The sequence below is a fragment of the Alnus glutinosa genome, chromosome 9 (assembly GCF_958979055.1).
Source record: "Alnus glutinosa chromosome 9, dhAlnGlut1.1, whole genome shotgun sequence".
Taxonomy (NCBI): Eukaryota; Viridiplantae; Streptophyta; class Magnoliopsida; order Fagales; family Betulaceae; genus Alnus; species Alnus glutinosa.
This window is the reverse complement of record NC_084894.1, coordinates 27259291-27272269: the sequence shown is the minus strand read 5'-3', so window position 1 is coordinate 27272269 and position 12979 is coordinate 27259291. Positions and strand designations below refer to the sequence as shown.

At 37.7% G+C, this 12979-nt stretch overlaps 2 protein-coding genes across 2 annotated transcripts; both read right to left on the bottom strand.

Moving 5' to 3' along the window:
• Positions 1-2074: 2074 nt before the first annotated feature.
• Positions 2075-3706, bottom strand: LOC133876680 (mitogen-activated protein kinase kinase kinase 17-like). The gene has a single exon (XM_062314938.1). It carries the CDS (start codon positions 3613-3615, stop codon positions 2155-2157), a length of 1461 nt encoding a protein of 486 aa, XP_062170922.1. The 5' UTR covers positions 3616-3706; the 3' UTR covers positions 2075-2154.
• Positions 3707-10111: 6405 nt separating this feature from the next.
• Positions 10112-12619, bottom strand: LOC133877551 (probable protein phosphatase 2C 25). The gene is made up of 4 exons (XM_062315896.1): positions 11988-12619; positions 11005-11343; positions 10713-10892; positions 10112-10585 (listed from the first exon to the last, which is right to left on the bottom strand). The coding sequence occupies exons 1-4, from the start codon at positions 12465-12467 to the stop codon at positions 10424-10426; spliced, it is 1161 nt and encodes a 386-aa protein (XP_062171880.1). The 5' UTR covers positions 12468-12619; the 3' UTR covers positions 10112-10423.
• Positions 12620-12979: the final 360 nt, after the last annotated feature.

Genomic DNA, 12979 nt, shown 5'->3' with positions numbered 1-12979 from the left:
CACAATCATTAATATTCGATCTCATTTGTCATTGGCAGGGACGAAGCTTTCTCAAATTGACAGCAAAGTGAATTGATTTGGCAGGAAGCTGCAGTCTGCTTTTGTTTCCAACACACGATCGAAACGTGGCATTATTAAAGACAGAGAGTTCCATTAGAAGACTCATTAAAAAAAACACCCTCCTCGTGATAATTTGCAGAAATCATCCTCGCAGGAAGCTTCAACGTGTCAGGCTCGCCTCGATAAACTATCATCGAGAAGGCCCACCGAAGAGAATCCAAATTTGCACGATATCCAGCAGCATTTTCGTTGGCAGTAATATTTATTATTTAAGACCTTCCTTGTCGTTTCTTCGCAAAGCAAAACGGTGGTGGAAAAGGCAGGCGCATATATGAACGATATATGGTGGTTGATGACTCTGAATCAGCTGCGTCTTTCTTTGGGAACCAACACTGTTTCTGCAACAAAACGGCATTGTGGTTCCTCGGTCTCCTTATTTTCTTATGTTTCAACTGTTTTAGCAATGATTGATAAAATGGATGGACGACAATTTGAACTTTTTAGTGTGTGACGAGGAGAATGGCATATAAACAAAGACATGGCTGAGGAACAACATAGGAGATCGAGTGTGTTTAGCCATACGATTTTATAAGCCAATCTCACATTTTTAAAAAATTAGAAATATCACTCAATTCTCTCGTAAATTTTCTTTACATCAGCAGTTATTCCTATAAATTTTAAAAAATTTTCAATTAGTGCATATATTTTTTAATTTTTTTTTCAATTTCAACATTTTGTTAATATTTTTCATTAAATCGTAACAGAGGGTTAAGTGAAGTTTCTCATTTAAAAAGAAGTTGTCTTGTTTGAGTTGGTTTTTGCTTTTTATTATGGTTTTAAAGAATAAGAAAATATTCCATAACCCCAAATGGAACCTTAAAAGAGTTGTCATCTATCATCATCATCCCATTGTCGTTAACCAATACCCTACGAAACTTCCTAGATGAATTTAATTAAACTTTATGTTTGTCCTTCCAACCTATGTTTCACGTGGAATATATATATATATTCTTCGTGGTCAAAAAGAAACAAGAGGAGAAATTAATCTTTGTTTATATATATACTCAGCCTACTATATCTTCTACTAATTCCTATATCTTTATCCTTTCAAGAATATCATTATTATGGTCATTACGTGCTAGTGCCGTCAATATTTTGAGTTGCTCAAGTGCCACTGTCATTCTTGATATGTTCCAGGTCAATAAATTGGGAATGGCATTATTTGCAACATTGATGACGCAATTGATCGCACCGATAACTTTGGAAGAATGTTAAGAGAAAAATGAGAGGTAGAAAGTTGGTAATGCGAATATTAGTGGGAATGTACCTGAAATTTTAATGGTAGATATCGCTATTTGATATGGAACGATCTTGGCCAGCCACGAGACCAAATTTGCTTTCTCTAATGAGGTGCGTCATTGGCTAGGTATTACTTGTTGATGGGGTATGACTCAGGCAAAGTGTGTCACTGAATTTTTAAACTGCTGCGAATGTTTTTAAGCGTTGTGTTGAATTGCATGTAACATGCTTATAAAAAGGTTAGGAGTATAGCTTGATTTCCCGCCAATAATAATGGAATTGTAAGAATAGAATCGTGGAAAAATTATCTTTCACACCGCATTCTCGGTCGTTATGTAAGTAATTGGAATATTAGCTTTCATAGCCCAATCGAGACTCATGATTTAGGCCCAATTACTCTATATTATTTGAAAGTTGTGGTAATTAAGAAGGGTTTCATTATAATAATTACAAAACTTTCATATATTCTCCCTTCCTTGTGTGGATAAATCTTATGATTATTAATTTCGGATTGAGCGGACATCCATCAAATTTAATAATTTATTGTCATTCGATTCAAGGAATCTTCATTGGCTATCTCCCCCACCCATTGCAAGCATTGAGCAAGAACCCCTCAAAACTCGCCACATGGAAAACACTCTGTTCATAACCATGATTTTCCTTGCTTCCCGCCGGCGAGAGGGGGAAGGCAGGAGACGAGGTCCGAACATTGATGTGACTAAAACCAGATGGGAGCAATAATTGATCATCCAAACATTCTACAATAATTATATATAACTAGATGCGATTCTCTTCTCAGTTCTCACCATATTTATGAGCATCTACCACTCTGTACAGACGCCAGTTGTTCACATGCGTAGAAAAATGAGGCCAAGAATAAAAGAGAAAGAATATGAATAATAATTTATTCAAGACTATTTCTGTCAAGTAAGCTTCGAACAACAATAATGAGAATAACACACTCCCCACCGCAAAATCTGCCTTTTGCGTCCCACACCGACAAGGCGAGCCAGCTCTGCAAGCACACCCAAACCCAAAGTCGCACTGGGGATTATTATTACTGTCATTGGTCAGCCTACCCAGTAAAAGCCCGCCACCAGAATTCGAATATTCCAAACATGTCCTCTCACTTGTCCCCGTTGTTTCCTCCTCTGTCCTCGTCAACTTCGGATATTCCGGACTTGTCCCCTCCCCTTCGTCCCCACTATACCTCCCACCCACTGCCACCGTGTCACATGCCAAGGCCCTCACCGCCACCCAACCATCCGATTCCCAATTTTCCCCCGCCGTTGTCGCCAATTTACCGATCCTGTCCCTCGCCGAAGTTTCGTAACTTTGAGAATTGGAATCAGAATTCGGGCTCGGCCCAGGCCCATTCTCTTCGCTCTCGTATTCCTCAAACTCCAAGTTAGCCCAGTCGAGCACGCAGCGCGGCGACGAGTAGACGACCGAGTTGGGAAACCCCGCTGCCGACAAAAATGGATGCTGTAGCAGCTGATCGCAGCTCCACCGCTTTTTCGGGTCTCTCATGAGGCACTTCTCGAGAAAATCTCGGCCGAGTTCCGACAACCGGGCCGGAAACACGGGCAGCTCATCCGAGAACCCGATTCGACTCAGCGTATCGGCTCCGTGGTCTTCCCACGCCGGCTTTCCGGTGACCATCTCGATGACCGTGCAGCCTAACGACCACACGTCGGACTCTGGCCCCTGAGATTCCCGCCTAATTACCTCCGGTGCCATCCACAAAGGACTCCCGCGTGGCACAATCGGAGCCCTTCTCGTTTCCCTAGTGCTCTCAATCGCCGACCCGAAATCGGCGAGTTTGGCCGAGTTTAAACTCGGCCCCACCAGAATGTTCCTTCCCTTGACGTCGCAGTGGACAATGCCTCTGGAGTGTACGTACTTCAACGCCGAGACGACACACCAGGTGTACGACCGCACAATCCTCTCGTCCACGTCAGGGACGCACGGTTTTGCCGCGGTGCCACCTGCCAAGTACTCCAAGTGGAGGTTCCGGAACGACGTCGTGGGGGGCTCGTAAGTCACGTCTTCGCCGAGGAACCCCACCACGTAAGGCGAGGAGAGCGAGCGGAGGATCCGAATCTCGTTCTCCAGCGCCTCCACGTGACCGGGCAGACCCGAGTTCCGATCAACGGACTTCACAGCAAAAACGGCACCGTCCGATACGTTCACTCCGAGCGTCACGGTACCGAACGAGCCCTTCCCTATGCACTTCCCTCTAACCCAGCAAACCATGTCTGAGTGAAGCTGTTCGTTAGAGCAAAAAAAAAAAAAGAAACTGTTCGTTTACGTGTCTTTCCAAGCTCGTCTCTCTATATATATATACACACATAATAAAGACCAAAAATATTAAACAAATATTTTCGGGTGTGACGTGGAATTTACAAGTAGATAATTGGGAGAACGGTTTGGTGACGTCATGGATGGTTCTGGGGCTGGAACTGGTCAGGGTTGACGTAAAAGAGAGTGGTGGGGGTGGGGGGATACTGGAGTTTTATCCTTATCCATCATAATGAAGGGCTCATCTGGACGGTTGATTGGATGAAATCATGGGTCATGGTTCGGAAATTTTGACACGTTGTTGTGGTGCAAATAATAGTTGTGGATTAGGAATCAGGTGGATGGTTCGTGGAAGAAAGCAATTTTGTTGAGTTGTGTAGGTGTGGTTTAATTAGGAAAGTGCTATTCTATAGATCGCGGAGGCATTCTTGGTAGCAGTAAATACAAAGAATCCTGTCCTTCAGATCTCTTTCGATCTCTTTCTTACTTTTTTATTTGGTTATGTTCAAGGTACGGAATCGTATTTATCAAGAATTAGGATTTTCCTAATTTTTCATACGCTAATTTGTAAAATGTGATCATTTGTAAGAAGATTATAATCACTTGACAGGTGTTCCTTGAACGGCTGACAACGAAAGTACTCCTGACATGTTGGTTTCTTAAGATTGCGATCTCAAATATGTATGCGTTGGACGGCTGTGATGATGTGGTGTACTTCTTTGGAAGTGAGGCGTGGGGCAATGGATCATGGGAAAATAATAAATAAATAAATAAAAATGTAGAGGTGCCAAATCGGGCGCGGGAAGGAGCAGCGAAAAGAGCGCGCCACATGGGTTCAGGGGGGGCCAGACAGAGTTTGGTTGAGACTGGCGTTGGAACTAAATGGTGGGTCGATGACGTGGCAGAAAACTGTAGGTCCACGCTGCCGGGAAAGAGAAACTAGAGATTCTGGTAAGGGAATTGGATATGGATGCCGAGATGTCTGGATTCCCACGATGCTTGTCCGTGGCGTTTGCAGTGAGAGTTTATTGGGAGTAGTCGAAGTGCGTTGACGTGCACGACCAGCCTCCATTACATATTTTTAATGTTTTCGTTGTTTAATTTGATTTTAATATTAATTACCGTATGTTTTGGAAATTGCTTGCCTGACGGCTGACATCCCCTCTGTATCCATCCGTATCTCTTCTCATTGTTCTTAAAGGTCAGGGTGTCCTTTCAAAAAAAAAAGGTCAGGGTGTCCCTAAATTTAATTACCATTATGGGCTTGGGACACTTGATACTTGATAGTTTCTCACCAACCCAGTCCAATTACTAGGGTCAAATATACTTATATCTTGAGTTTTTAATTCTTTTAATCACATGTTTAATGGTGATGATATAGTTAACTGCCCGTCGGGATCAGCCAACAAACACTTATTGAAATGATTGCATGTCCTATCTTTACGTGGGCGTCTATTAATGATCGAGTAATGCCTTGACTAAATGGTATCCGCTAATAGGGTATGAACATGTCCAATCATAGCTTCGAATTATGACTTACTAACAAGTTATGGCCATAATCTGATTTTGCGTCGAATTTCACATTCGCTTGCAATTAAGATAAAACTGGAAGTAGTTATTCTATATGACACATTTCCAATATTTTTTAAATAACTATTACGCTGACATTTTAACCTTTGTGGTTCGATTGGGACCTTTAATTTTGAATTGATCAGCTTGGCCCAAATTGTAGCTCTCGAACCTGCATTATCGACCTAAATTGGCCAAGTGGATATCTAGCATCTAGTATATCATATGCTATCAATTTTTAAATTAGTCATGACAGCTCTTTTCCTCTATTCTTATTAGAGTTACACTTCATATTGAATTTGGAATATGGAGAATTTGGGACAGCAGGAACTCGTGGCATGTTGGAGATTAGAACACAAATAAAAGTAGAAGGAAAGGATTGTGTGGTACTTGTGAATTTGCATGAAAATAAGATGAAGATGGTCACCGATGGGGAAGTTTCTTGATTCTTTGGTGTGACTTGTCATGGCCCATCTGTCTCTAATTTTTGTGGATGTGCACTTTTGTCTTCGTGTGGACGCTGACGGATAATTACAATTCACAACTTAAGGAAGTGGGGGTGTAAAGGTTTCTTTAAGCCTTAAGGGATAAGTTAGAACATTTTCTTACGCGGCGGCGTAAGAAAGGGAAAAGAGAGAAGGGTTTGTCCACGTAAACTTCATTGGAAAAAAAAAAACTATAAAAGAAGAAATACGTACACCTTAAAAAAAGAAAAAAAGGTTCAAAAGGTGTACTTTTCCTTATTTTCTTTCCCTAAAAATAATTTGAAAATGAGAGTAAACTCGCTATAATTAGATAAATATACGTGGTGGAACGTTTTTAAATAAAATCATGAAAAGTGTTTCGTTTAAGAGTTTGTTTGAAAAATTAAAAAAAAATGTTATTGCGCAAATTTTAGAGGTCGAATAACGATTTTAAATACATAAATAACCGTTTTTTACAGATATTATCAAATGCTTAATTATGTTTTTAAAAGTTATATTTTTTTTAATTGAGTTTTAAAATTGTTATTTTCTCAAATTGCACGTTTTGGAACTATTAAATCAAAACGACACTAAGTCAATTAAAAGAAAAATATAAATTCAAGAAGAATTAAGGCAAATATAAACTATCATCTATCTTTTTTGTTTAAAAATATAGAACTCCAATCTCATGTTTGGGACTCTTTTTAGTTGGATAGTTCGGCGTTAGAAAATAATACCATGATTAAGGATAATATAATTACGATGCATTTGATTAATTACCTAGAAAATAAAAGATGAGAGAAGAATTAAAAATGAGAAACTTCGGTGCGGGGAAAAGGGTATGATTGTCATAAAACATATATTTTTCCTCCGTTTGTGGGTTTCGCAAATACGAGGATTTTTTTTAGTTTTTTAAAAGAAACGGAAAGTCTGACACCCCGTTCTGGTGGTGCCTACGTATGTCGTCGGATACCGAGACAAAACAGCGAACATATATCGACGGCCGACAGTCCAACATGCATGAACCTAACCCGTTCCATCTTTTGCGGCTGACATGCAAACCTCACAGCAACCTTTGTTCCTTACTTTCTTTTTCTCGTTGAAATTAGGGAATCAGAGCTTCTTGCAGTTGCGGCTTTGCGTTGGAAATTGGAGAATGGCTAAGGTCCGTTAGGGTATTTAAATATTATTTGAATCTAGCATGGGAATTACGGAGTTTGATTTTATGAAATAAAATTTTAAAAATTTTAAAAAAATTAAATAAAATATAATTTATTTTTTTTTAAAAAAAAATAGAATATTATTCAGAATAATATTCAAAACAAACACACCTAAAAGGCAAGCGAAGAGACTCTAGCTATTATATTCTCTCTTTTTTATAAAATTATTCTTTAAATAAGGTTAAAATAAATTTATTCAATTCAGTTTATTAATTTTTAAAGGTAATTTTAAGTATATTTTTAGTATGGTTAAAATAGTATATGAAAATTCTCATATGCATTTTACTCGTGTTTCAAATTATTTTTGAATTTCAAGAAATAATTCAACTTAATTTAAAGAAAAACTTTATAATTTATACATAATGAAAGATATAAGAATAAGTTTTAGAGTTTAGCTTGCGTCTTGTTATTTAATAACATGACATCACATGTTTTTTAATATCAATGGTTAGGCCATCTACAGGCATTAAATGGGTTTATACTGAATTTTAATCTTGGCCCTTGATATTTAATGAAAAGAAATGTTTTATTATTAAATAACAAGAAGCCAAAATACACTTGGACCATACAAATTGGACCAGGATCCTCTTCAGTTGCTTTCAAATGGAGAGAAGCTGGTGTGAAATTATAATTCTGTCTTTTATACACAAGAATTGACTTTCAATTGGAGATGATCTTGATGCATATAAATTGCATTTACATTTAAGGTTTGGACATTTTTCTTTTCTAAGGAAGGTTTGAACGCGTTTGGTACATAAACAAGAAAGCGTGTAATAGCCAAACATGAGTAATGTTAGGGACAATCATGAGTAATGTTAGGGACAATTTTTTGATCCAAATTTCATCGAAATGAAATGGTTTTTCCATTACGCTTTTTGTGAGGACCACTCAAATATGAATAAAAGGGTTTTTTGTTTACACTTTTGTACGTGTGGGAATGCATGGTCCCCTTCCACTCATTGCGAACAAAAAATCATTTCATCAAATGAGATTTGAATGAAAAATTGGTCAGCCAAACACATAACATGGCGTAGAACATTAATGAGACAAGGATGAGTTAAAAAGGCTGCAAATTGCTAACGTGCGGTGTGGGCAGACATGAATGCTTTGGTGTTTATTCATGTGCTGCTTGTGGGTCAATTTCAATGACATGTTACCATGTTGGTCTGTCTTGTGTGACTATGTAACCATTTAGAAAAAATCCTAGTTATATTTTTGTTATTATTGAGCTATCACTCTAATAGAATTAGGGTGCGTTTGGCATGAACGGAACTAAGAAAAAAAAGAGCCATGGTAGGAGCCATGGTCCTTCTTCAATTCCAAAAAAGAAAAAAAAAAATTAGGTAAAAAAGAATTAGCCTACTAGTTCCTACCAACAAATTTTTTTGACCCTTGGGCCCTACCTATAAAAGCTTCTAGTTCCGTCCCTAGCGTTTGGCATAGCAATTTCGTAGATAAAAAAAAGTACAGAAAATGAATTATTTAAGATTGCGTTTTTTTTTTTTAAAATAAAAAATTGTGATATGAAAAAAATACAAAAAAATATAAAAATCGGCATTTTTGAATAAGCATACTTTTAAAGGCAAAAATGAGATTTTAAATGTTAAACTGCGATTTACCAAATATTTAACTGTGATTTTAAAAATTCCGTTTGCAAACCCAAACGAACCTTTAGTCAATTTGAAACTTCACTATAATTACTTATAAAGTTCAATTTCATCTAATAAAGAACTAATATGAAACTTAATACTCGTGAATGTTTTTATAATATATATCTACTCTACTTTAGGTGAATTGTGAACCACTCATCTTCTTAATATGTGATTGAATTGTTCCAGAATATTATCTGTCATTTTTATTTTATTTAATTTAAGGTTTTGATTTTTGTGACATGAAGATGATTGAGTCGAAGATACGACCCTACACTTGGTACCAAGTATATGAATATAAAGTGCAGGCGGTGGTCGGCAGGTATGTGGTAGCTAGGTATTCTTGTAATTAAGTTATTCTTCTTCATGATAAAGAATTGGTCTTCAATGGTTAGTTGTTTTTGTTTCTTTCGATTGATAAAAGACATGTTCGTTGTCTCCAAATAGTTGTATTTCTTTTCGCCAGGCGATTTAACTGGTCAAATACGTGTTTTTAAACAAAATTGTGAAAATTGTCCGTTTTGAAAAAGAACAGTAATTTAAAAACGTAAAAAATATATATTTTCAAACAACACTCATATGGACTGCCATGTAAGTTTGTAAATAGATTATTGTAGAAGTCGTAGTACTCCAAACAAATTTCCGATAAATAAGTAGAATGAATATCAAGATAAAATAAATTAGGAGAAGGGGTAATTCAATAGAACTGGTCCTAGGCTCTAATCCTTGGTCTAATGGAACCAACACCCAGTTAAGGAATACTTCAACAACTCTAGACCAAAATTCTTGTTAAGTCCTGAATTGAAGAAAACCTTTTAAAGAGAACTAAGCATGAGTTGGGCACTTCTATAATAATGATTATAAATGAGGTAAATTAGAAGCAATTATTAGGGTTATCCTCCTTGCTCTAGCTGTAAGAAGTTATCTTGTAATAGTAGTAATCGTTTCTCCAAGCAACCCCATTCATTAAACCGTCTCAAAAATTGTCCTCATCATCAGCCTCTTTTTTGGATTATAAGCCAAGAAACTATTCAACCAAGCCATTTATTTGACTAATTCTCAAATGTTGTTGGATTTTATCTTGCACTGTGATGTTCGTAATGGAGTCTATATTGGAATGCCGCACCCTTCCTTATTTTATTATCTTTAATGTTTGTTATTAGTGCAATCTCAATTGCTTAGAAAAAAAAAAAGTGGGTAAATTTGCAGAAAAAGATGTGATATATCTTAATGGATTGATAGAACAACCACTTTTAACTGAAACACATATGTTGGGCAAATTGTTAGTAATTTGGGTAAAAAAAGATGCTGGAGATCGTCTGGCGAAAAAACTTGTTATTAAGGCGAGCATTACTTTCCAGAAGTTGGACCAAATTGGGCCCAAAATTTTCAATTAGCAGGATTCAAGCCTGAACTACCTCTTGAGAGGACCAATTAGCAGGCCCTTTGTTAAATTCTTGGTAGTCAACAACAAAATGACTCATGGCTATTCTCAGCACCAGTAGATAGTTAGTGCAGATGTAAGGCAGAATAGAAGGAAGAAGAAAGGTACAAATAAAGAATAAACTGAAATATATGAAGGTTATTTGAAGATGTGTATAATAAATAAAGAATATTACAAGTATCTGACTATTTTGAATCTCCTTTCTTTAGCTATGATTGTAAAATCTCCAGAATTATGTCAAATATCTACAACAAATAATCAGGCTACTCTAAATAATAAAAAATCACCTTCCACCACCACCACTATATCTCCATCAAATTTGTGATCAAAACCACTTATGAACTGGACGTACAAAGAATGAAAATTTCCTCAACCAATATGTCAGTTTGATTTCCTACTCTGCAGGTAACAGGAAAATCAAATGTAGCGCTGCAGTTGGATTAGCATCACGCTTATATCGTCACAAGAGCCTCGCGAAACCGAAAGGTCTGCAAGATTTTTACAGGCAGTCAATGGTTCTGGTTTATCAATGCCCAGGCACCAAGGACGAGCAAGATCTACTGCTTCCTGATCACTAACCTGCAAACCAAGAAAAGAAAGAATCTGATCAATAATTTGGTACTTACATTTTTCAAAGGATTCAAGCAATAAAGGAAGAAAAGAAAAGGGAATGGAAAAGGAAAAGGGAAAGCAGAAGAAACAGTACCTTATCCCATAAACCATCCGATGCTAAGATTAAGAACTCATATTCTGGTTTGATTCTAAGGACTTTTGTATCCGGCTCTGCTATGACCCATTGTTTAAGGTGCTGATCACCAATCCCTCTAGACACAGCCAGAGATCCCTGAATTCTCCAAGCACCATGGCAAAAATCAACATAGCCACCCTGCAAAATGAAATTCAAAACAATCCGTTATTCAGACTGAAGGCAATTAAAAGTGATACATGCAATTAACACAAGATTGAAAGCACTGAAAATTTGATTCACAAACACTTACCGTGGCCTCAATTCTGTCCTTTTCATCTTTCCTTGAAGGTCGATGATCAGAGGTCAGGCTCTCAGCAACACCACCTCTGCTCATAACAGCACGACAGTCACCAGCATTAGATACAACAAGGTTCCCTTTCCTGATCAGCGCTGTCACACAGCAAGAGCCACTGCATACATCTTCTTTCAAAAAATCGGAGTCTGTATTCAAGTAACCTTGCTTGACGGCCTCCTCAATTTTCTCATCACCCCTGCTCATCACTTCGTCTATTATGTTCTTATCCAAGTTTTCTGCCGCAAACTCAGCAGCTTTTGCACCTCCATGCCCATCAAATACACCAAATAAAGACTGCAAAGATGAAGCAACAACATATTAGATTTAAATCCCATTACAATAACTCTACAACTATGTGTGAAGGCAGAGGTTTTTTCATGTTTTTTCCTTATCATAAGCTTTGTTCAACTGAAAATAGTTCCTAAATATTAAAATTTGAAGATCTTACTCCTTATTATTGGAATTCGTAGCAGTAAGTTATCCTCTTCCTGATTATCAGAATTTATTATTATACCCCCACTTCTAGGAGGACATAACCACAGTAAATTTCATACATGAACATGCTCCAAAAGGGATTTTATTTATTCATTCATTTTGTTTTTTCTCCATATTTTCAACATCCTTATGAAAATCCGATCATCAAAACCAATTAATTTCAATTTCACAAGCGAACTCCCTAAATGGCTTCTAAATTCACCATAAATTTAGCTACTGGGACAACTTGCACCAAAACTAATCAATTAATTTCACTATGCAAATCTATTAGATATTATCAAAACGTAAAAAAATCCAGTAAAGTTTTTTTTTTTTTTTTTAAAAAAAAAAAAAAAAAATCCGCTTCAGAAGAACTTAGCCACCACAAATAATTAATCTCACAGGCAAATCTTAAATTGCAGAGAAAAATAAATAATAAAAAAAAGTAACTTTGAAAAAATTACCTGTTTGGAATCTCCCTGAACGTTAAGGACAGCAGAGTAACGGTCCTCCATAGCCTCTCTCCTCCCTCTCTTGCAGTACACAGAATACCCATCTCCCTCTTCCTCCACAACCTCCCTCGCCGCCACTGACGGCGTCCCCGGAGCCACAAAACTAGTTGCCACCGGAATAGCAAGCCTTGCCGGCCTCTTCCTCTTCAGAACCGTACTCGGCGACGTCGTCGACGACCCAGAAGCCGAAATCGAAGGAGAAGACAACCCACTTGGCGGCTTCGCAAGCCGAATCCTAAAAGGCGAGGACGGCGACTTAGGAGAAGACAGAGCAGCCGAAGAAGAAGAAGACGACGAGTGTGGAGGCTTTAGGTGGGTTAGCGTTAGCGTTAGCGCTTCGTGCGAGGGTGAGATCATCGAGGCCTTGTTGTAGAACAGCGTCGACGAGGGCGAGAAGACTGGAGAGCTCGAAACCGCAACCGAGCAAGACATCCTTCCTATCCTTCCTTTTCTCTAAAACCAAAACCAACACGCTTTCACAACAACGTTGCACGACTTGGGTTTCTGTTTTCTAATATGATTCTTCAGTTTTCTTCCTTCCAAAATATTTTCTCTGATTCTGTTTTCTATCCTTTCAGAATTTTTTGTTTCGTCGGGGATTTAAAGGAGGGGGAGGGTTTTGGAAGAAAGTCAAGAGTGGGGTCGTGTTCTTCCGTGTTTGTAGAGCGCACCTTTTAGGGTTTATTTTTAACGTCTTTTGACTAGGTGTTTTTTTTTTAGGGGGCACTCGTTCTAGAATATGCAGAAAGTCATATCTGCCCTCCATCGCTGGATTCGCTGGTTTTGTTAAGTGGTTTTTCTTTATATTTTTTTCCCAATGCGACTAGGTCTGGCCTTCTTTGGTTTGCTTTACTAAAACAAACCATGTGCTTCTACAATTTCTTTTTCATGACTGTTTTTTCTCAGTAATTTGTTGTTGGGTTACTAGTAATTAAAGCTGTAAA